Here is a 20331-nt window from a genome sequence, read left to right as displayed (position 1 = left end):
TCCCACACGGGGCATTGTCAGCATACACAGCAACGCGCAAGTCATGCCATTCATTGGAAATGTGGTCGGCACTTCGTAGAAGGACAAAATAAGCAGGGTGATGCTCGGCGAGATTCTTCGGCGACGTCAACCTGACACGCGGCGCGAAGGAGAGCTGATCGACGAGGGGCGCTTTGTTCCCTCATTCTGATTGCCACTGGCAGCGATCGATGACGAAGATCTGGGTGTAGGACGTCGTTCCACAAAGCGAGCCGCTTCAAGAAGCATGTCTAGTGGATGAACGGTTTTTGGAGGAGCGGAGCTGTGACCAGGGTCGACAAAGTGCCCTAGTGTCGAGGTCTGGCTGTGCTTGTCAGGAACCCTTGGATGCACGAGACGGTCTCTTTGCGCGGCTCGGGTGCTCTGCAGGCCGTTGGTAGCATGCCGATCGTCATCCGCACCAGGAGGCTTTTCCTGTAGCGGACTCTGCTCTAGCGGGCTCGAAGCACCGGACCGCAGTGACGCACGACCGTTGTGAGTGGACGAAGATGCGCTCTGTGACAGCGTCGGGAGTTGTGTACTCAAGTGCCGAGCTACTGAGGGATCTGGCCGTCTCAGAGTAGCGTCACTATTCGATGAACTCGACGCAAAAGTCTTCGCAGTCACGCCTTCGGCAACTCGCGGCGAGCCGCCCGACCCTTTTGATGAGGGCGGCGCGCTGGAAGTTGTGATCGGCGGCGGGCCAGTATTACGGCTTGAACCGACATGCTCCTCAGATTGGTTTCCCTTGTGACCAAGATGTTGGTCGGTTTCTGCGATGTGACTAGGACGACTTGCAGACGCGCTGCCAGAAGCTGAGGGCATGGGGCTGGGCGCGCTCCTACCCAGAGCATCTTCTAATCGCTTGGCAGCAGGGCCCTTCCACCTCGCCGCGATACCATATCGCCTTATATTCTCCACCGCTGCTGCGCGCTGCTTCTCAAAGATCAGTGTTGTCTTCGCAAGACTGCAAGGCTCTCCGCGGCGGCAGCCGAGTGACCTTGCTTTGCCCTTGTTCCCTGGCACGGCCTCCCAAATCAAATCATTGTCCACGCCCAGAGACCTGAGGATTCGGCGGTGCTTCGATTTTGTTTGTGGCGTTCCTTCACCCAGCAGCAGTTTTCCCCTTGGTTTGGGTGGACCAGGTTTGGGTAGAGGCATGATGGCATTCAACAGATGAGCCTGGCCGTGGTCCCGAAGCCATTTTCTATGATCGTGGAGCCTCGAGCGCGAGAGGCCGCCCCAACTGCGCTTGGAAGCCTTCTCGCGGAGACTCTCGAGCAGCAACGCGGGCTTTTCAGGAGCTAGTGGAAGCTTTGGATTCAGTGGCGCTTTGCCTCGGGCCAAAAGCTGCGCGGATCTTTCGTGCAGCGTCAGAATCTTCTCATCGTCGTGAGGAGCATGGTGAGTGACGCACCACTACTGCTTCCGGCGCTCCTGAAATCTTGACCATGTCTCCTCGTTTTGTCATGGAGAGGTCCGCTGGCACGCTACAACTCCGACAAGGAGGCTGGAGCGAACGGCGGTGCAGGTGAGGGAGCTGACCCCCCTGCTCGGGTGTAGCAGGAGCGATGCGGCGGAAGGATGCCGACTGCGTGACTGCAAGTCGAAGGGTGCAGATGCGAGCCACCGTGTCCGTCAGTGAACCAACGAGCGAAGCTTGTACTTCAAAGCGAAAACAGTCTACTCACAGCGTGAATCTGTGTGGACGAGCATCGGATCGCTGAGAAGGGACGGATGCGCTGCCCCTACATGGGCCGAGGTCGCCGCAAGATTATGCTGCTGCGACTGTTTGGGCCGGCCTAGTCGAGAAGGTGGCTTGTTGAGGTCCTGGACAAATTTAGCTCCTTGAGGACGCCCAGTTGGCCTCTTGGGGAGCCCAGCAGCCTCCCTCCTTTCCCTCTCCCGCTGCGCCTGCGTTGAACGACCACCGCCGATGAGAAGCTTTGGCCGGCCGCGACGCTTACCGTCACCGGAGGGCTTGCTGATGACCCGAGAAGTCTCGGCTATCTCAGCTTGAGGCAGTTCGCGCAGGCGTGGACGTCCTCTCTGAATCGGTGGTAAGCCAGCAGCTTGACGTGCCAATCTACGCTGAGTACGCTGTGTCGTAGCGCAGCCTTCCGCACACTTTCGAGGTCTTCCCCTGATTTTCTTGATTGGTATGCCGAGAAGCTGAGCTTTCCTTCTGTCTCCAGCGTAATCGAGCGGTGGCTGGTTGGCCGTGCCCTGTTCCAGCGCTTTCAGATCCCGCCATTGTGTCATCTTCACGCCTTCTGGAGTCAGACGAGGCCTTCCTACCGACTTGCCGGAGACGAATGTGCGCCTTGTAGGGAACGTTGTCGCCACAGGTCGGCCGGCGTCCGCGACTCTTAGCTGGGTGACTCTATTGTCAGCGAGACTGCCGTGCGACACAAGACCGGCATCGATATTGCGGCTGGCGTGCGAGGCAGCATCAGAGCTGGCCTGTTCCGAGGTCTTTGCCAGTGCCGAACCTGCTTCTGCGGACTTGAACCCCTCCGATATCCTGCCCAATGTGCGCTTGCGCAGCTCTGCCTGTTTCGTCCCAATCGACCCAGCCAAAGGTGAAGGAGAGGGGCGGGCTGCAAATGATGGCACAAACGGTAGCGCTGCAGGGTCGAGACTCGAGCTCCCTGCTGTTGACTGGTTCGTTAGAGCAGCTGCTTGCTTCCCTGCTGCTGAGCTTGATTCTAGCGACTTGCCATCCGAAGTGGCTTCCGGATGGGACGGCGCGTCCCTTACAGCTTCCTTGTACGCTGTGTGGGATCGAGGAACATGGCTACTCGACAACGGAACGTCGTGTTCGATCGTGCCAGGGTCGTACGTCGGTCGAATAGGTCTATTGTTCTGATCGATGGCTAGAGCTTTGACCGTCTCGTGGCCATCCGGGCCTGGTTTAGCTGACTCCAACATCTTGCCGAGCAGAACAATGGTGGGCCGCCTCAGCATCACAAGAACGAGCATTAGAGGGCCAAAAGATTTCAGTGACTTGGCGCACTCACTTCATAGTGGTGCACCCTGAGCGGATTCTCAACTCCAACTCTGTTTGTATGGTAGCGCTGAATAGCTCCAAAAGATCTGGCGTAAGCCTCTTCTTCTTGTTGCCTCTGCGTGAACCTGGCCGGAGGCTTGACGTGAACATGGCCAGGAGTTGTAGGACGGTACGAGTTCGCGTGGTAGGGCTCTGCTTCCCGTTCGCCTTTACGAAACCTGAAGCCGTGCGAGACAACCTTCTGATTGGGGGCTAATGGGACAGTGTGCACGAGCGCACGCGCATCATGCGTCAGGCTCTTCAATCTTACTCGCCCACTCTTGAGATGATTCGGAATGCGAATTCCATCTGCAGTCTTGTAATATCCGCGCACGACAGCTTGACGGTTCGGAGGGTCGAATTGGAAAGGGTGGATGACCTTTGGTAAAGAAGGAGCTACTGTGAGAGCGTACCCTTGGCGAGCGAGCAGGGAGTCAATGCGCACCTCAAACGTGTGTGGATTTTCCCTAAAATGGTGACTTTCGCCAAAAGGCTGAAGGGTGCTCACGTAGTAGTGATGAGCAGCATGTCTGACGTCCTCGACATCCCACCTTCTGAGCTCTCCGTGCGTTGCGTCGTGTGCGAGCTCGATGTTCAGCTGGCTGGCAGGGAATGCTGGGGGCAATGCATTGACCGTGCCGCTCACTGCGATGAGAATTATACACACGGCTAGAGCAGGCATAGGCCAGTTCCTCAGCTGCCACATCAGGCCAGATGAAGTTTGCGCCCACCTAAGCTGTAGAGGGAAGCAGTATCGATGCCGAATTGCAGACTGAAGCTAGAAAAGAGTCTTGTGTGAGGAAAGCAGCGAAGGTCTTGACACCAGCGGCGGAATGGTCGAGATGGAGAAGGCTTTAAGTTTTCAGGGCGACTCAAGCGCCCGTCCAACCATCCCATCTCTCAGAGGCCCCGAAGCCGTTTGCCACTGGGCAGTGGCGGCGCCGTGGCTGCCTTTGCGCGACCTCGTTGTCTCAGCCAACGACTGCAAAGGTCACCACTTTGCCACTAGCTTTGCGCATCTGGCCGCGACTTCCCGCGAAACAACAGTACTGGCGCCTCCGAGTCTTGCGAGGCCAAGAAGTGTTCCGGCGGAGCTCGCTTCTGGTGACAAGGTTGCACAGTGAGTAAGTTCGATCTCAATCGAGGAGACCTGCAACGCGGCGCAGGATGTATTGTGGGCGTCCATCAGATGATGATTGCCGAAGAGCGAGCTCGTCGAACGCTGCGCCTTCGCAGCAGGGACAGCAATGTACGCATCTTCTGTGGTCAATGGCCGTTTGTATGCGTGGCGCGATCCGGCCAAGGAGCTCGATCGGGGTTGGTTCGCGTTCAGAAATCTAAGAGGTGGCGAGAGAGCTCCATCCCACGAGCTCGCGAGGTGACGCATCGCCACTGAGGGGCCACGACTGCTGCTCATGTCGGACGCAGCAGATGCCCTTGCTCTCTTGCCACTTTGCCGCCATCGATCGTGTAGTCGACAGCAGAGGGGAGCGGAGGGCGTGACTTCCTGCGATTTGCTGAACGCTTACGAACGGACGTCTCGGGTGCGGAAGGACAGATCAGCTACCATTCGAGCTGCTGAGGTGAGTAGAGCTCATGCTTCGCGCTGCTTTGTAGCGATGAGCTGCGAGTGCGCGAGAGTTCTGAGCTGTTAGAGTCGGATCATAGCCTGCCGTCCGAAGCTGGAGCTACAGGCCGAGCCTGGAACCTCTGAATTGTCTACAAGGCGCACGTTGACCTTGGTTCTCGCGCGTGACGCTCTGCAATCGTGATTGACGGGTCTACAGAATGCAAGCTTTCTTTGCGGGACTGTCTCATAGCATGCCGAATATCTGCACGTTAGTCGTGAGTCATGAGTGAATGCGAGTGAGAGAGCGTTATACGGATGGGTCTGGGGGACGAATCAAAAATGCTTGAGTGCGGGTGATGTCATTATTCACGATTATTAATATTCGTGATATGACTACTATACTAAATGGTCTGATGACTTTGGACCCAGAAAAGACTCTTCTAATGAAGATTAAACTCTCTTTTTAACTTGACGTCTGACTCTTGACCCCGTCGCGGCGCCAAATCACGTGAATGCGTCAAGGCGACGCGTCCCACCAAGCTTTTCGCGCGGCAGCAAGAAGCAAACGCAGCGATTCTTGATTCACTGATTCAAGATTGCGTCTTCCTGAGTCGAGAAAGTGGCCACGTAGGCTGCTTCTCCAGGCAACTTAATGCCGCTCCACAGCACACCGACGCCGCCTTCTACACTCGTCGGTTGTCACCTCACACCTGAAGGACCGTCCCCAATATCCACACCTCCTGAGCAGCGCATCAAAGCAGCACATCATGTCCTCGCAGCAGGAAAGGAAGCGGACCATTTATGTAGGCGGGTTGGGTGAAGGAGGAGTTTGCGATCCTGCCGTGTTGTTGCGACACTTTGCACCTTTTGGGGAGATCGTGGATGTCGTGACGCCAAAGCAAGGTGAGCTCAACGTTTTCCGCTGCCGTCCACTTCTCGGGTGCAGTCGTGGCAAAGACCGTTAAGCAGGACGCGCTGACGCTGCTCTGCTCCACCCCCTATCCTCGTACAGAGGGAGCCAATCGGGGGTTCGGCTTCATCACATTCTCGACTGTAGAGGAGGCGATGGACGCGATAGACAACATGCATCTCAATGAAGTAGAAGGTGTGAGTGCTCGTGTCTGCTACTATCAGTCAGAAGCTGGACCTGCAAGCTTACGATGCTCCTTGCAGCGCATCATCAACGTCAACATTGCACGCGCACCAAAGGCTTCTGCAGCTGGCGGTGTAAATAGGCCAATATGGGAAGATGAGGTGAGTGGCTTCTCGCAACGTGAGATGGAGAGCGGATGACTCTGCGATGCTTCGCCAAAACATTTGCCAGAAGGCGTGCCGGCTGTGCCGGTGCATTTCGCTGATTGAACCTTCTCTTCACCTCGCAGGAGTGGATCAAAGAGAATGCTGCGCCGCTACCTGGGGGTCTGCCGGATGCGCCTGCGCCTGAGCTGAACGCCGAGGCATGAATGAAGGCTCTTTGCTGGGCTGAAGCTTGGACTCCCGAGGCTGGCGAAACAGGGCGCTGCAATGACTGCGCTGTGCTGGATAAGTGGGGTGGGACATCTCTGATGGACAAGAGTAGTCAGAGCAACGGCGCCTCAATGACCGGACTGTGAGCCTTGACCTGGGACACTACCGATTTGAGTCACGAAGAAGGGGACACTGCCGACTGGGGACACGACGCAAGGCTTCAACGTGTGGAAGACGAGGCAGATCAGCGACAAGCCTTCGTGGTGAGAAGGACCAGCTGCTCGGAAGCACCCTCGGAGCGCGCATCATCCTGGACCCAAAATGCGCCCTACACTGGCTTTTCATGGACCCAACGACTCACAAATGGACACTCATGCAGTCTCGAAGTTGGCATCACGAGCAAGACCCCCAACCGCATCGGCAAGGGCGCATACATTGGGCTACAGAGCAGGGTCAAAGTACATCCAGCCTCTACACGATGGGGCACCGCAGAGACATGGCGTGGCACCACTCCTGCCTACATCTCGCTTTACACCCTCGCCGTGCTTTCGCGAGTCATCAAGCTGGGCTAGCTCTCCACCTGAGTAATCAAATGTCAGTTCATCGTCCGGTTGTATGTCCCTAGCCGCGAAGAGGGCCGCTCTTGGCGCAGCCGCCACAGCATACGTCTCGCAAGTGCTCGAGGCAGATGTGTCATCGTAAAGCTTGATGGGCTCATCACAGCGTACCGGAATCGAGATGAGATTAGGCTCACAAGAATGATTTGCAAATCGACCTGCATTGCCCGTAATCGTTGGATCGATGTTCGTGCGATATGCTCTCGGTGCCAGAGCCGAGGTCGCCTGCGTTCCACTTAGAGGATCCGGTGATGATGGGAAGCCAGCATGGCCTGTATGCGCGCCTACATTCATCCACTCTTGCAGAACGAGGATGTAGTTGCTTCCTTTGTTGCTCACACTGGGTCTAGGTCCAAAGTCGGATTGTGAGATGGCGATGGAGCTGGCAGGATCGGAACCTTTTCCCGGAGAGCACATGGAAGGCTTTTGGTACTCGACCCATCTCTTCCGAGCTTCCTGCGTGCTGATCACCTCGCCGGCATACTCGATGACAAATGCGCCACGCGGGATAAAGTCGTGTGTGAATAGACCAAGGCCCCGACTAGCCGATTTCAGATCAGCTGAAATGGCGGCATTTCCCTCCGACTTTGAGCACCGATGCGGCGATATTCCAAGTCTCGGAGCAGTGCTGCGGATGTAGAGCCGGCAACTAAAGGCCCGGTAATGGGTCCACTTGAGCATCAGCAGCTCATGAGTGGCCTGACACCACATCCGAATCGAAGACTTACGCAAGACCAGAGCCGACCACTCGATTTGCACATTGGATGCTCGCTCGCTCGCTCTTTTGTGGATCTTCGTAGCTGTTTGATTCTGTCCCCACTTCTAAAGACTCCAGCTTCCGCCTTTTGGCTCGGTCTACAAATTCAGGATGACGGAAGGATCTTGCTTCGTCTTCCGGACCAGCAGCGCGCTGTGTGCTGATGCTGTTCGATCTGATGAAAGACGAAGCCTGCTGGCAAGCACAAAGAGGTGTGCACTCTCTCAAGGCGTGTCGCGCAGGCAATGCGTCGAGATGCAGGATTCTCGCCAGACCATTGAGCTGGGCGTCAGCGGTACTGTAGAAGTTTCCTATCATTGTCAAGCTGGCTGTGCGATCAGCGAGTGAGAGTAGGGGCGTTGCAAAAGCCCGTCGACCCACCAAAGGACTCGACACATTCGCAGTCGGTGTCGGCGGTGCAGCACGGAGCTCCAGGCTTAGCAATGCAGGAGCATCCAGAACCCTCATATGGGTCGGATACGGACCAGTCATCTCTTGGCAGCCATTGTTCGATCTCGTTGGCCTCTGACGATCCTGTTCGAGCGAAGGCAGCACCTCGATCTCCGTCGAGAAGACGAGCGAGAGCCTCTTTGCGCCAAGTTTCGTGCACAATGCTCTCTGGGATGTATGACTGGAGCGATCCAAGCAGACACCTTTCGACGGCTTTTTGGGGCGGATGGGGCGAGGTAAAATTCTCCTCTTCTTCTGGGTAGTAAGGGATGGGCAGTCGTTCGCGGCCTGAGGAAATGTCTGGATGAGGCGGACTCCGACGCATTGTGAGCTTTGAGAGCGAGACACACTTGACACGTCGACTGACCGCTCATCGCGCGGCTCCGTGCGCCGAATCGTACGCCGGAGCACCCTCAATACTGGATGAGGGTTCTGTAAACGATGTACTGTACCCATGGCCTCGAAGTGTGAGTGGTGATTCGGCAGACGGAGGTGGGCTCACATGGCTGGTGTGTAGGTGCTTCCAAAATCGGAAGGATCAAGTAATCACGTGATTTGTTGCCATGCCTCCACCTAGCTGGAGTCGTGAGGTGCGGCCGTAAGGGCGCTGCGAAGCCCCACAGCGCATGATCGACTTTGAGTCTGAGTGCTGCGTGGGCATACATGCGGTGCCCTTTGACGCTCCTTCCAGCAGAACTCGTAGCTCTCGCCCGAGATCCAACCTCAGACTCGCACCTCCTCCTACACCACACGGCCATTCATGCCCACCAAGAGCAGCGCTCCCCCGAGCTATCTGTGCAGCGAAAGACTCCCATGTTGAGATCGAAATCATGACCATCTCTCCGCCAGCCCATGCTGGGCATTCGCAGCCTGTCGATGTTCTCCTGCTTGGTTCAGGATGGACCAGTCAGTTCCTTCTGCCGCTTCTCAATTTGGAAGGCATCACGTACGCCTTCACTTCGCGTCAGCGCTCCACTTCGACTAGCGCTGTCCCTCCCCCTCCTGGCAGCTCTATTCACTTCGAACTCTCTTCTGATGGGAAGGCTTCCAGATCGCTCTGGCACTCTCTGCCTAAAGCCAAGGTCGTGCTCATCGTCTTTCCGCTGCGATCTCGAGAAGCTGTCCACAACCTCATAGATGGCTACGAGCTCTCGCACGGGGCAGCAAACTGGATCTTGCTGGGCAGCACAGGTGCCTGGGGACCTGTTGGCCACTTCACATCCACTTCTCCCATCGACACGTCAAACGCTCGAGCTTCGGCCGAGGAGAGCTTCTTGGCGCTTCACAGACCAGAAATTGGACGAAACATGACTGTGCTCAACTTGGCTGGGCTGTATGGAGCAGACAGGCAGCCGGCCAACTTTGCGAAGAAGGTCGCAACCAGTCAAGACAAGCTTAGAGACAAGGGCAGCTTGCACCTCATCCACGGCAAGGACGTAGCCAGAGCAATCGTGGGCGTCTTCAAGGCGTTGCCAGAGCGTGCCTCTTCCAGCAGCAGCAGCCCAAGACCCAGCGATGCGCCGAGATCCTCTGCATCAGCGCAAAAGAGCAATCTGCTCGGCAAGAGGTGGATTGTGACCGACACGAACGTCTACGACTGGTGGTTCCTCGTACTCACACTTTCGCCGCCGAGCATACCGCACGCTGCGAGATGGGTGTCAGAACTCTGCGCAGCGCACAGCATCTCTGCTCTTCCTCGTGCACACTCACTTGGGTCCGACCGAACGCAGGCCGCCCCAGCGTACCTGGAAAGAAGCTTGGACGGCACACATTTCTGGGATGCCATAGGCCAGAAGCCTGAAGTTCCGAGGTGCGATTTAGCGCAAAGGGGCGAAGCGATCGCCTTCCAGCCTGTCCTGGATGAGATGCGCCTGAGAGACCTGCGCACCAAAGTGGATGCTGCGGTGGACGAGCAGCGAGTGAGAGAAGGCCCCAGTAGTCCCTTTGAGGCGGACAAAGAGAGATTTGGTGAGTGTCTGGGAGGGTGGAGAAGGCGGCGTGCTCAGCAAGCCAACGCTAATGCGCGACGCTATCCGCAGGCTTGACGTACGAGCGCTTTCGGTCCCTGCTCGAGTCTTGGTCGGCGTATCTTGAACCTCAAGCAACCTCTGCCGCATCCGAATCAGGGACACATCCGTCCGCATCGACTTCCCTCAAGAGTGCAGAGGGAGGGAGCATTGACGTCCCAGTCGCCCTTGAACTGGCGCCTCGCAGCGTCCAGAGTCTTAACGGAAGCGCTCACGGAAATTCAAAGAAGAGACTGGGTGCAGATCATGACACTTGGACAGCTCAGGAGGCGAGATTGAAAAGCTTTGAGCACTTCAAAGTGCATGGTGAGTGGGCCAAGCAGACACTCTGTTGGATGGAGTCAGCGCAATCGACGACATCACTCTGGCGTCCTAAGCTCCGCCGCTCACCGCTTCCTTGTGCTTTACCATCGGATCACAGTCAAGAATGTTCATTTGCACTTCATACGCGAGAAGCCAGACTACGAAGAGGCGCGTAGGTCTGGAAGGCGTGTCATTCCCCTCTTGCTTCTCCATGGATGGCCTGGAAGCTTTCTGGAGTTCTTGGATACCATTAAGCCTCTAGCTGTGAGTCGATCGAAAGCAAGTATCATGACTGTATGCGCACGTCGCTTTGCTGATCTAGCGTCTTGGCCTGCCAGCATCCTGGTCCAAGCGCACCGACCGACGTACCAGCCTTCGACGTGGTTGTCCCCTCGCACACCGGCTACGCATGGAGCTCCAATGCTGCGGTCAAGTCTCGGAGTGGCAGTGAACCGGTTCAAGGAGAGTGGAGCGGCTCACAGGGCGATCTATTGGTCAGAGGTGAGAGGCCACAAATTTAGAAGCTACTTCTGCAAACTTGTCTGACGTTTCTCCTAACCCTTTGTGATGACTTAGACGAAGCGACCTTGATGGATGCGCTCATGCGCACTCTTGGGTTTCCATACTATGCTGCGCAAGCTGGAGACTGGTCAAATGCAGTCGCTCGCTTCATGGCTATTCAGTTTCCCAATAGATGCAAAGCGGTCCACCTCAACTTCTGTCCAGCTCCGCCACCTCGACTTGCGCCTCCATTGTTGTCGCTGTGTCACTTGGTCCCGCCTCCGATCAGAGGCATAGTCAGCTACTTCACTCCAAACAGCATCAAATCCCTTGTCGAAAGCGTCGCCGAAATGCCGAGGACCCTACCGAGGAGTTCCTACGCGAAACAGCCGGGCTTCTTCACAGTGCATGGCGTGGCCCACAGACTGGCCAAAATGGCACTCGGATTCCCATCGCTGCTCGACAAGGACGAATCCACCAGACTTGCTAGAGCTATCGAATTCCAGACGACTGGAAGCGCGTATGCAGCATTCCATGGCACAAGACCAGGCACGCTAGCTATCGTCACAGAATCCAGGTAAGGTGGACACGAGCACCTGTATATGAATATGAGACACTGACTGAGCAGTTCCATTGCGATTCACAGCCCCGTTGCTTTGCTGGCGTGGATCGGGGAAAAGTTCCTGCAGTGGACCGATCAAGAGTAGGTCGGCGAGGTGCGCATCAGCGTGTTTGATCTTTCAAGTTGACACAAACAATGCTTTGCTGCTCAACAGCCCTCCGGACTCGGAGATCCTCGCCAGCCTGACGCTTTGGTGGTGCACAGATACCATGGCGAGGTCGCTGTACCCGTATCGCAATCGACCCGCCTCGGGCCTTCAAGGTAAGTCGAAGTCCAAGAACTCGATTTTCTGATTCTCTCTGAATGTGATTCGACACTGTGTCGTCCGGTCATCTCAGGCGTCATTTCAAGGCCAGAGAATCGGATTCCTTGTCCATTTGGATACACAGACAACCCATACGAGATCATGCCGGCTCCCAAAGAGTGGATTCGCTCGACTGTCGACAACTTTGCTTGGTATAGGAAACACGAGCAAGGCGGACACTTCTTCGGTACGTGCCCGGGTCTGCTCTGGCTGCCTTCGAGTCGCATGTTGACTGATCCACACCCTCTTTTCTCGCAGCCATGGAGAGGCCTGCTGCATTCGTAGAGGATGTCAGAGACTGCTTTGCAGAAATCTGGCCGATCAAGTAATTCAACAATCACGGATGGCAATAATCGGTGGAGTCCTGCCTAGATACAATGACATCTCAGGCGACTCTCATAAATGGCACTAATGACTCTTATGGCGACCTTTCGAAGCTGCCTGGGTCTGTCCCGGCCGCTCCACGCTTGCCAGACTCTGCATGCTTGCTGCGTCCTCTGCTATGACCATCGAGCCGCTTCTTCTTAGCCTGTCGTGTCCCAGTGTGTATTGAAGCAGCTCTCCCACACACGGTGCCGAGCAGAAAAGTAATGCATAGACCTTACCAGCTCGCAGAACTGAGCAAGCACCGAGAAGTCAAAGTGTCCGGGCACGAGTTCTTGACTTCGCTTCCTCGCGCGGCAGGGATCCTCGGCAAAAGCGGTGTTCTCCGCGCCCTGCAAAAGAAGAATGCCCGATGCGCCTTTCACGTGATTGCTCGTAGCGGCGCGGGGAACTCCATCGGCGCACAGCGCGATATGGGCATCCTGATGCAGGCCTCAACAAAGTTCATGACCTCTCTGCACCTCCCCGTTCATTGCATCGCCTAGACTACTGCAGCACCTTTCAATCGAGGAAAGATCATCCACTCAAGCTAGCGATTACCAGATCCTGGCTGGGTCTTGCCATACCGCGGCATACTCTCGACTCATCGCCAATCGCGCGGTTCGCCAGGCCGCGATGTCCACTTCCACCTCGCGGGCCGAAAATGTTTCCTCGGGAGCTGCCCCACGGGTCACGGTGACATACTCTGCCTCTTACCCTTTAGTCAACTCAGACTTTCTGCAGAACATCATCTCTGTCCTCAGCTCACAGCTGCCCCTTCGTAATTTGCACTGGAAGCCTACGATTCCGGTCCAAAGCGGGTCGAACATCACTCTGAGCGTGCCTGGTGCCGGAGACGCCACGCCCGTGACCAGCACCACTCCGCTGACCGCCAGTGGTAGCAGTCTGCCCCAATCCTCCTCATCTAGCATCCGCACCATCCAGTCACTGCCAGTAGACCTTGAGCCCCTCTCAACGGCGCTGCAACGAGTGCGAAACAATCCCGAGCTGCGATACGCTGTCAGCCAAAGTCTGCTCGAGCGGCCCTTCAGCCACCTCTATTTTGTGGCATGTGACGACAATGAGGCGTACCGGAACAGCATCCGCAACGATATCAGAAGCTGGATCAGCTCCCTCGGTCATCTTCCCGTGCACCCAGCAGACGCTGCACCAAGTGCGAACGCACCTTCATCCAGGCCCGGCACGCCCAGATCCTCAGTACACGATAGCACAAAGGGTTCATCCAACGCCGAAGATGATGCGAGCAGTGCAGCTGGACCAGACTACCTCATCGTTCTGCTCTCTCCAGATCCGGGTAGTGCACAAGCTGGAGCACTCGCAACAGCTGCTGGGTCATTGGGCAGAGGAGCGTCCCCGGCACCTGGATCCGAACCCGAGAAGAAGACGGGACTCGGCAGAGTGTTTGGTGGGAGCAGCGCTGCGAGTAGAAGCAACGTGATCGAGAAGATCAGAGCGGACTTCAACTCAGGCAAGCGAGAGCGGTGAGTGGCTTGTGGTCAAGTCGGGCTAGGCGCTGGATGAGCAAGCCCTCGTTGGGGCCAAGGCGAACGCAGTTCGGAAGATCCCGCTGCCAGACGCCGCGGGACGCAGCAGGGAGCCCAGTGGAGCCCAATGTCACTCTCTGTCCGGCGCCCGACTGACACCGAATCATCTTCTGATACGAATCAGGGTCGTCCAACTCACGCGACTGCCGCCGCAACAGCCAGCAAATAAGCCCAGCGGCGGATACCATGCCGACCCTACACTGTTTGCAGACCTATTGATGCGGCTCAAAGATTCAGCTGGCGCGACATTCGACCGGCTAGTGTCGCTGCAAGAGGAAGAGTGCAGAAGGGAGCTGAGGCACAGGGACTTTCCCGGTTGGAACATCTGCAAATGGGTCAGCAGCGTGGAATGCTTGGCGAACACCTTTGAAGCTGTCGGGCTTCACAAAGAAGCACTCAGTCGGTACGACGAAGTAGATGCTGCATTCGAACAGTGCTTGGCGACAGGTGCCACGCAGCACTTTAGATCCATGGGGGCTGTCACCAGCGGAGACGATAGCGCACCTCTGCTCGACACAAGGAAGAAGCCATACTACGACTTGATTCGCAGGAGCGAGATCAGCTTGTTCGATTTCCGATGCTACATCTTTGCGCGAAGGGCCGCACTGCTAGGCAAGCTGGGCAGAGTTGCGCAAGTGATGCACGAGACGCCTGGCTTCGTGGAGAATGTTGGGAGGATGCTCAGTGCTGGAGAGGTGAGTAGCATGTATGCGCATTGAGATGGTCTGCGCCGCCCGACCTCGCCCTTCAGCTGATGCAAGAGCACATACATCATGCAGCTCCTTCCACGTCACTTTATCGAGTCGTGGACGTTCAGCTCATCCATCGATGTGGTGGAGCAGTGCCAGGCATGGCTGGTAGAGCGGGGAGACATTGCTGCACCTGGCATGTCTGACGAGGTCAATCTCAAGTACTTAGGGGACGAGGACTCGGACGCTAGGAAGAGCGCAATGCTCGCAAGGCAGCGCCACATCGAGTCGCAGCTCTCTGCGGCGTTCCATGCAGCAAAAGCGCAGTTGTTAGATCTGGCCAGAAGACAGCTGGACATCATTGGTATGCACGTGGGCCACCTGCCAAGGGCTCTGCCATTTCTCGCCTCGCTGCCCGACTATGCGTCTAGTGCCGCGGCGAAGGACAGAGATTTGCCTGCGCTACCAGACGATGCCTATGCGAGTGATCAGCGAATAACCAGAGACGAGCTACTCCAGGCTATCGAGGACCGTCAGCTCTTCGACGACCACCTCATCTCCTTGACGGAAAGGACTGCAGCGTGCTGGAACAACGCTAGCATGCCCAAGCGGGTGCTTTCGATGCAAGCAAGTCTTGCAAGTCTACAATAGTGAGCGTCGTATCAGGCAAAAGTTGTGGCCATTAAACAGCGCTGACCTTGCCGGTCTCACACAGCTATCGGGAAAAGTACAGCGAAGCCTACGTCGCATTTGGAAAACTCGCAGATGCTCATGCGGTCGAGAGGACTCCTATCGAAGCGCACATGCTAGCCAAGCAACTCGCGGCACATGCCCATCTCGAAATGCCGCGAGACAAAGCCTGGGTCAACGTCGTCGTTGCACTGCTGAAGAGGCTGGCGGACGAGCGAGCGAAAGGCGCCTCTCTGCCTATCTCGAGCAGATCTGCAGTCAACGTGGCGAGTGGCATTGCTTGGGACGACGAACGCGCGCTCTTTGCGGAGCTCCGCACGACGCCCTTTGAGCAAGAGCTCCCTGTCAGTCATTTCTCGCCGCTCGTCGTCAAGGTCAACGCCCCCTGGGCCTCTCATATTCCAGGCCAAGATGGATCGCAACTTTCTGTCCGAGTCACTTCTGCGACAGGCACTCAGGTGGAAGTCGACGATATTCGAGTGTGCTTGACCAGCGGCGAGAGGGAGATGCTGTGGTTTACAAGCGGATCGAGAATGCTGGAGAAAGGCCACAACCACGTCAAGCTATCGTGTCCCTCTTCTGCCCCTGGGAAGTACATTGTTGACGTCTGCCAGGTCAGGATTGCCAAAATCATCTTTCAGTACACTTCCCCTCGTACGTGGCCGGGCGTGGTGGTCGTCGGCGTACCTGAAGATGGAGAAGCTCTGGACGCGAAGCTGGTCATGCCTGACACTATACGCATAGACGAGCAAAGACATGCTATTCTGGAAATCAACACCGGCAGGAATGAAGTCTCGAGAGCCGAGCTGCGGCTCGCACTAAGCCCGGTCGGTAGAGCTGCTGGTATGAGCGCAAATGCGAGGATGCTGGTTGGTGTCTCGGAGGGCCATTTCATTGATGAGAGTGCTCGTGCAATTAGTCGCTCTGAAACGCCTAAATTGGAAGCGGCAGAAGACGGCACAGTACACGTCAGCAGCCTGTCGTCCAGGACACCACACCGACTTCGCTTTCCGCTCTACGAGACGTCTGCCGCTACCGCTGGCACCCTGCACGTCGCCCTGTCTATAGACTACTGGTCTGCGAAAAGTCAGCGGCCTCAGTCTAGACGACAATTTCGAAAAGAAGTCACTCTCAGTGTGGCCTTGCCTCTCGGTGTCAACGTGCAAGACTACTTTCGATCAGATAGGCTGTACTCCAAGTTCTCCATCACTGCTGGCACCAACTCCAATCTGAGACTCGGCAAGGTGGAACTCATCCACGCAGTAGATGAGGACGATAGGAAGCACAAGGCACAGACTGGCGAGCGCCAGGGGCCTGAACAGAAGCACGTCATCGAGAGACCTCCTTCTTCTGCTCCAGTCCTCCTTGACTCCCGTCAGCCTGCTAGCTACGTCTTCTCTATCAAGAAGAACACTGCCACAAAAGGTGGCCCAGCCCACAGAGGCGCCCCGACGAAGTTGCGTTTGATGCTTCGATATCGCAGCATCCAAGAAGAAGCGCAGCGTCTCTTGGTTCGACTCCTTGAACAAACGCTTCAAACGGCAGCCGACGGGCCTTCTTTACTCAGCGAAGGCCACAAGAGGTCACTGGAGCTCGCTATGTGCCGATTGGTGGACTTGGGCCTTGACGTGTCCGTGTATTCCTTGACTGGCCAAATACGAGCAGGACTTTTTGACGCAGACATTTGGCGCAAAGCCGCAGAGAGATGGGGCATCGATAGCTCGAGCACGGAGGCGGACTTTGTCGTGAAGGTGGTGGAGAATACTTTGCAAAAGGCGCTGGAATGCGGACCGACCGACGCTTCTTCAGAAAGCGCTGCAGCTTTGCCATGGAGGCTACTTTCCATACCCGTAGATGTGCCTCAGGTGGACATTGTCAACGCCGTCTCAATAAAGCTGACGGACGAAGGGCCATACTACGTCGGACAGCCAATCAAGGCGACATTGACAATCTCCACATCCTTCTCTTGGGGCGTCGACGCGGCGGATGCCAAGGCTTCTGCTGAGACGCTTCAAGTCGACGAATTTCAAGATGCTCGATCAGAAGCAGGGTCTGATCTCACCGTCGGAATCGGCGGTACTCAAGCGCCCTCTAGGAGCCCTTCGCCTGCTCCTTCAAGTCAAGGCCGAGCAGCTTTAGCTGGAAAAGGTCAAAGTCAGCGACTCATGTACGATGTTGCTGCAGACTTCGACTCTTGGCTCGCTAGCGGCGCCAAACGACATGCTTTCGAAGTTAGCACCTCGGACGTGCAAGACACCAGAGCTGCTCCGGCACACGAGTTCGAGCTAGCACTGATACCTCTGCGCCACGGCTCTCTGCTTTTGCCGACTGTCAACGTCTGGGCTTTGGCCTCCAAGGGTGCTCTCTCAGACCTCAAGAAATCGCAGTCGAAAGGTATTTCGCCTACAGACCAGCAGGATCGGCAGCGTCATTTGGGCTCGGATTCGGAGTCAGATACGGACATTGACCCAGTGGAAGATGAGCTGGAAGAACAGCGCCTCATCGAGCTAGGCCACATCGTCGTGCCTAGCTGCGCTACACATCAGATCAACGCTGCCGAGCACATCGAGGTATTAGCAATCGACAACAATTCGACGGCTGCACGGGGAGCTTTGCCCCTTTGAGCTAGGACTCCGGTTAGCTGGTGCAGCAGACAGACGGGAAAGCTTTGCTCGGAGCGCTCATAGCGGAGGCGTCAAAAGAGCTGCGTCCCGAAGGAGATGACGAGTCGCGTCGCCGGAGTTGGAAGATGTTCACCTTGCTGCGATCGTCTAGGCGAGCAGTTTGCATTTGAAATGTAATATATGACCTGCCTTTACAGAGCGCCAACAATAGCAGCTCCAAGTGGTGCTGTTTGAGCAGAAGTGGCAGGCGCGTTGTGTTTTTCTGCTCAAAGGCTTTGGAAGAGTCCGCTTTCCCGCTTGGGCGGGCCATGGTTACAGACTGGTCCAAGGTTTGCTCGGGGCGGAGTGCAGAATCGCTCGTACGCGAGCAGGCATCTGCATCCTTATGCCTCAAACGTCCTATCCGGCGCCCACCTTACAAACAAGGCGACAGTGCCGAGATGTAGTAGGACGGACGTTCTCCGACAGGGTTTGTCGAGCAGCGTACGGCTCATTTTCTTGGAATCACGGAGATGGACCATGAGTGTAGGCTGTGCGCTTCCTTGCTCCACGGCACATGTGACCTGACGACCTCTTGGCACGCGAGATCGCATGCTGTGGAGGGTGCTGGACCATACCATAGGCGGGAGAGTAGGCAAAGCAGAGCTCTTTGGGGGTGATCGAGCGACCTGACAGTCCGGTCCACCGTCTCGGTAGCTGCGGGGTTGCGGGCGACAAGACGAATGGAGGCGAACGCTATGGCGGGCACTAGCCTGTGGTTAATTCGGCCGCAGATGGTTTGCGTTCCGAAATTAGTGAGGATCTCTTCAAGCTCAGCTGGCAAGTGCTCTGGCACCCAGCCCTGCGTAGGCGTTGGTGCGATGCGAGTCCGTCCGATTTGGTTGTTCCGCTGGCCCGCTCACTACGTTCAAAGCTCGGTCTGAGTCGGGCTGGTCTGCAGCACCACCCTGCTCGCTGGCCTCAGCATCTCCGTTCGTCTCCGCTAGTGGTGTTGAGCTTCGAGGCTGTATGCGGGGGGATGACCAAAAGGCGTGGCCAATGATATCGACGTGTAAGGTCTGGAGCGTCATCTTGCTCTTACCCTTCGTTTTGACCTGCAACGAGCTCGGTGACGATGAGTCGCTCTGTTTGAAACAAGCGTCTGTCTCGGGCCGCCACACCAACGTGCTGCCTTTGCGGAACAAGGGAGGAAGCGAATCGTAATTGATGTTGTGCTCGTTGAACAAGATTTCATTCTTGTCGGCTGAGAGTGTGCCCTGTGGGATGAATGATCGGAGTGAGCGGCGCGGTGGTTTATCAGCACTACGCTAGACATCCCCCACAATAGATTGACGTGCGAAGCTCGCTGCTCTCAGTTCTTCCGACTCGCATGGCCACCCACCTTCAATCTTTCGTGAGCTTCCCTCTCTGTCTTGCCTCCTTGCACCATTGCCCAAAAGACGGTGTTGTATAGATTGTTGACATGAGCTGCGAAGTGATGCCCGGAGATAGGTGAGCATGAGCTGCTAGCACGCATGCCCTAGACAAGCAGAGACTCACTGTCAGCCTGTCTCCACGAGAAGTAGTCCCTGACTTCCTTCTCCGTGGGGTACAAGACCAATCTCCCATCGAATGAAGGCGCCTCGTCCAGGTGCTGATTAGGAAAGAATGTGCTCCAAGCCAGGACGTAGTTCGAAGTGAAGAGCGACGTTACGTAGGTCAAGATCTTGCTGAGCGGATCGGTGAAACTGAAAGAGCTCAGCAAGGTACGCACGTCCGCGCACCAAGGAAGAACGCTCACCTTTGGCGCCTGCTGTAGAGTGTGCATGATCGCCTCAAGAGGAAGCTAGCAAGTATGGAAAGCGCGGTCAGCACCTCACAGCATACAGACAGCCCACTTCAGTCCACGAGAGCAGCACCCGCATACCATGATACTGAGCCGCTCTACCACCACTACGTACCTGTACTCGTCGCTCTCTCCGAAGGCCAACACCACCTCAGGTCTGAGCTGCTCCATCACCTTCCTGGCCGCATGGTTCATCAGCTCCAGAGCTCTCGCGTCATTAGGCTTGTGAAATAGATGCTTCGCACTGAATCTGTGCCAGGGCGCAATGATGGGTCAGTGCATTGCCTTGTCGACTCTCGCCGACGTGCTGATAGCTTTGGTCAGCGCGAGAAGGCGCGAAGACGCTCCGCCTGGAGCTGAAGCACCCCGCGGCAGCTGGAATGATCCGCAAAGATATTTCCACTCATGGCGGCAGAATTGAAGGCTTTGAACTTCCGCCACTCACTTGTGAAAGCCTTTGCCATCCAGCCTGACCAGCATATACGTGTTGGGCAACGCAGCATCCTGTTGCTCATACGACCGCACGTACGCGAATCTGCTCAGCGCCATGACAGCAGGCGGAGGTGCAACAACCTCCGACTACGCAACCGGTCCACAGACGGCCTTTGATGGGCCTCAAAGTGCGCAGCGATGATGACCGCGCTCTCGATTGTGATGGGAGAGCATGTGCCTGGGCGAAGTCGGGAAGGTGTGGATGGAGGAGTCCTTGCTGCGTGAGTCAAGTCGTGCCAAGTCACCCAGCGCATATATGCGGGCAAAATCCGCGCCCAAAAATGTTGACGCGCATTCTCGTGCGAGAGCATCGCGCAATAAGTGATGCCTGCTGCACCAGAAATTTTCGAGCGGCGTTGCGCGACACTGCGTTTGTAAGATCCCAGCCAGCGCTCACG

The 20331-nt window shown here is 56.4% G+C and overlaps 7 protein-coding genes across 7 annotated transcripts; 3 read left to right on the top strand and 4 right to left on the bottom strand.

Annotated features, from left to right (window-relative positions):
- Window positions 1-29: 29 nt before the first annotated feature.
- On the bottom strand, window positions 30-1532 carry IE81DRAFT_322293 (hypothetical protein). The gene is made up of 2 exons (XM_025513590.1): window positions 1436-1532; window positions 30-1368 (listed from the first exon to the last, which is right to left on the bottom strand). The coding sequence occupies exon 2, from the start codon at window positions 1177-1179 to the stop codon at window positions 127-129; it is 1053 nt and encodes a 350-aa protein (XP_025370806.1). The 5' UTR covers window positions 1180-1368; window positions 1436-1532; the 3' UTR covers window positions 30-126.
- IE81DRAFT_322292 (hypothetical protein) lies at window positions 1282-4202 on the bottom strand. Its single transcript, XM_025513589.1, has 4 exons — window positions 3513-4202; window positions 3039-3446; window positions 1710-2949; window positions 1282-1617 (listed from the first exon to the last, which is right to left on the bottom strand). The coding sequence occupies exons 1-4, from the start codon at window positions 3771-3773 to the stop codon at window positions 1403-1405; spliced, it is 2124 nt and encodes a 707-aa protein (XP_025370805.1). The 5' UTR covers window positions 3774-4202; the 3' UTR covers window positions 1282-1402.
- Window positions 4203-5404: 1202 nt separating this feature from the next.
- Window positions 5405-6322, top strand: IE81DRAFT_354516 (hypothetical protein; the record flags this gene model as incomplete). The annotated part of the gene is made up of 4 exons (XM_025516662.1): window positions 5405-5524; window positions 5607-5744; window positions 5811-5891; window positions 6020-6322. The coding sequence occupies 4 exons, from the start codon at window positions 5405-5407 to the stop codon at window positions 6098-6100; spliced, it is 420 nt and encodes a 139-aa protein (XP_025370804.1). The 3' UTR covers window positions 6101-6322.
- Window positions 6323-6509: 187 nt separating this feature from the next.
- On the bottom strand, window positions 6510-8396 carry IE81DRAFT_365675 (SET domain-containing protein). The gene is made up of 3 exons (XM_025516948.1): window positions 7860-8396; window positions 7450-7789; window positions 6510-7370 (listed from the first exon to the last, which is right to left on the bottom strand). Exons 1-3 carry the CDS (start codon window positions 8251-8253, stop codon window positions 6545-6547), a joined length of 1560 nt encoding a protein of 519 aa, XP_025370803.1. The 5' UTR covers window positions 8254-8396; the 3' UTR covers window positions 6510-6544.
- A 230-nt stretch (window positions 8397-8626) lies between these two features.
- Window positions 8627-12318, top strand: IE81DRAFT_365674 (alpha/beta-hydrolase). Its single transcript, XM_025516947.1, has 9 exons — window positions 8627-9896; window positions 9968-10261; window positions 10377-10522; window positions 10597-10759; window positions 10835-11336; window positions 11406-11462; window positions 11536-11642; window positions 11720-11872; window positions 11944-12318. The coding sequence occupies exons 1-9, from the start codon at window positions 8759-8761 to the stop codon at window positions 12012-12014; spliced, it is 2631 nt and encodes an 876-aa protein (XP_025370802.1). The 5' UTR covers window positions 8627-8758; the 3' UTR covers window positions 12015-12318.
- Window positions 12319-12536: 218 nt separating this feature from the next.
- Window positions 12537-17822, top strand: IE81DRAFT_365673 (hypothetical protein). The gene is made up of 4 exons (XM_025516946.1): window positions 12537-13550; window positions 13738-14308; window positions 14393-14952; window positions 15018-17822. The coding sequence occupies exons 1-4, from the start codon at window positions 12685-12687 to the stop codon at window positions 17614-17616; spliced, it is 4596 nt and encodes a 1531-aa protein (XP_025370801.1). The 5' UTR covers window positions 12537-12684; the 3' UTR covers window positions 17617-17822.
- Window positions 17823-18177: 355 nt separating this feature from the next.
- On the bottom strand, window positions 18178-20136 carry IE81DRAFT_72918 (tRNAHis guanylyltransferase). Its single transcript, XM_025517579.1, has 6 exons — window positions 19887-20136; window positions 19557-19691; window positions 19397-19441; window positions 19156-19343; window positions 18998-19083; window positions 18178-18872 (listed from the first exon to the last, which is right to left on the bottom strand). Exons 1-6 carry the CDS (start codon window positions 19988-19990, stop codon window positions 18429-18431), a joined length of 1002 nt encoding a protein of 333 aa, XP_025370800.1. The 5' UTR covers window positions 19991-20136; the 3' UTR covers window positions 18178-18428.
- Between the last annotated feature and the right edge of the window lie 195 nt (window positions 20137-20331).

This window comes from Ceraceosorus guamensis (assembly GCF_003144195.1).
Source record: "Ceraceosorus guamensis strain MCA 4658 unplaced genomic scaffold IE81scaffold_18, whole genome shotgun sequence".
Lineage (NCBI taxonomy): Eukaryota > Fungi > Basidiomycota > Exobasidiomycetes > Ceraceosorales > Ceraceosoraceae > Ceraceosorus > Ceraceosorus guamensis.
Note: the sequence above shows the minus strand (reverse complement) of the source record. Positions and strands in the feature narration are given on the sequence as shown.

Bases quoted from the DNA above. Each gene is read 5' to 3' on its own strand.
- IE81DRAFT_365673 (XM_025516946.1), top strand. From the start codon at position 12,685: ATGTCCACTTCCACCTCGCGGGCCGAAAATGTTTCCTCGGGAGCTGCC. The intron at 13,551-13,737 runs GTGAGTGGCTTG...GATACGAATCAG, and splicing joins AACTCAGGCAAGCGAGAGCG to GGTCGTCCAACTCACGCGAC. The intron at 14,953-15,017 runs GTGAGCGTCGTA...GGTCTCACACAG, and splicing joins AGTCTTGCAAGTCTACAATA to CTATCGGGAAAAGTACAGCG.
- IE81DRAFT_365674 (XM_025516947.1), top strand. From the start codon at position 8,759: ATGACCATCTCTCCGCCAGCCCATGCTGGGCATTCGCAGCCTGTCGAT. The intron at 10,523-10,596 runs GTGAGTCGATCG...TTGGCCTGCCAG, and splicing joins ATACCATTAAGCCTCTAGCT to CATCCTGGTCCAAGCGCACC. The intron at 11,643-11,719 runs GTAAGTCGAAGT...CGGTCATCTCAG, and splicing joins ACCCGCCTCGGGCCTTCAAG to GCGTCATTTCAAGGCCAGAG.
- IE81DRAFT_322292 (XM_025513589.1), bottom strand. From the start codon at position 3,773: ATGTGGCAGCTGAGGAACTGGCCTATGCCTGCTCTAGCCGTGTGTATA. The intron at 2,950-3,038 runs GTGAGTGCGCCA...CTGCTCGGCAAG, and splicing joins TCAGGGTGCACCACTATGAA to ATGTTGGAGTCAGCTAAACC. The intron at 1,618-1,709 runs GTGAGTAGACTG...TTCGACTTGCAG, and splicing joins CGTCCACACAGATTCACGCT to TCACGCAGTCGGCATCCTTC.
- IE81DRAFT_365675 (XM_025516948.1), bottom strand. From the start codon at position 8,253: ATGCGTCGGAGTCCGCCTCATCCAGACATTTCCTCAGGCCGCGAACGA. The intron at 7,790-7,859 runs GTGGGTCGACGG...TGACAATGATAG, and splicing joins CGAATGTGTCGAGTCCTTTG to GAAACTTCTACAGTACCGCT. The intron at 7,371-7,449 runs GTAAGTCTTCGA...CCGGGCCTTTAG, and splicing joins GTGGTCGGCTCTGGTCTTGC to TTGCCGGCTCTACATCCGCA.
- IE81DRAFT_322293 (XM_025513590.1), bottom strand. From the start codon at position 1,179: ATGCCTCTACCCAAACCTGGTCCACCCAAACCAAGGGGAAAACTGCTG.
- IE81DRAFT_72918 (XM_025517579.1), bottom strand. From the start codon at position 19,990: ATGGCGCTGAGCAGATTCGCGTACGTGCGGTCGTATGAGCAACAGGAT. The intron at 19,344-19,396 runs GTGAGCGTTCTT...GAGCTCTTTCAG, and splicing joins CTCTACAGCAGGCGCCAAAG to TTTCACCGATCCGCTCAGCA. The intron at 18,873-18,997 runs GTGGGTGGCCAT...TTCATCCCACAG, and splicing joins AAGCTCACGAAAGATTGAAG to GGCACACTCTCAGCCGACAA.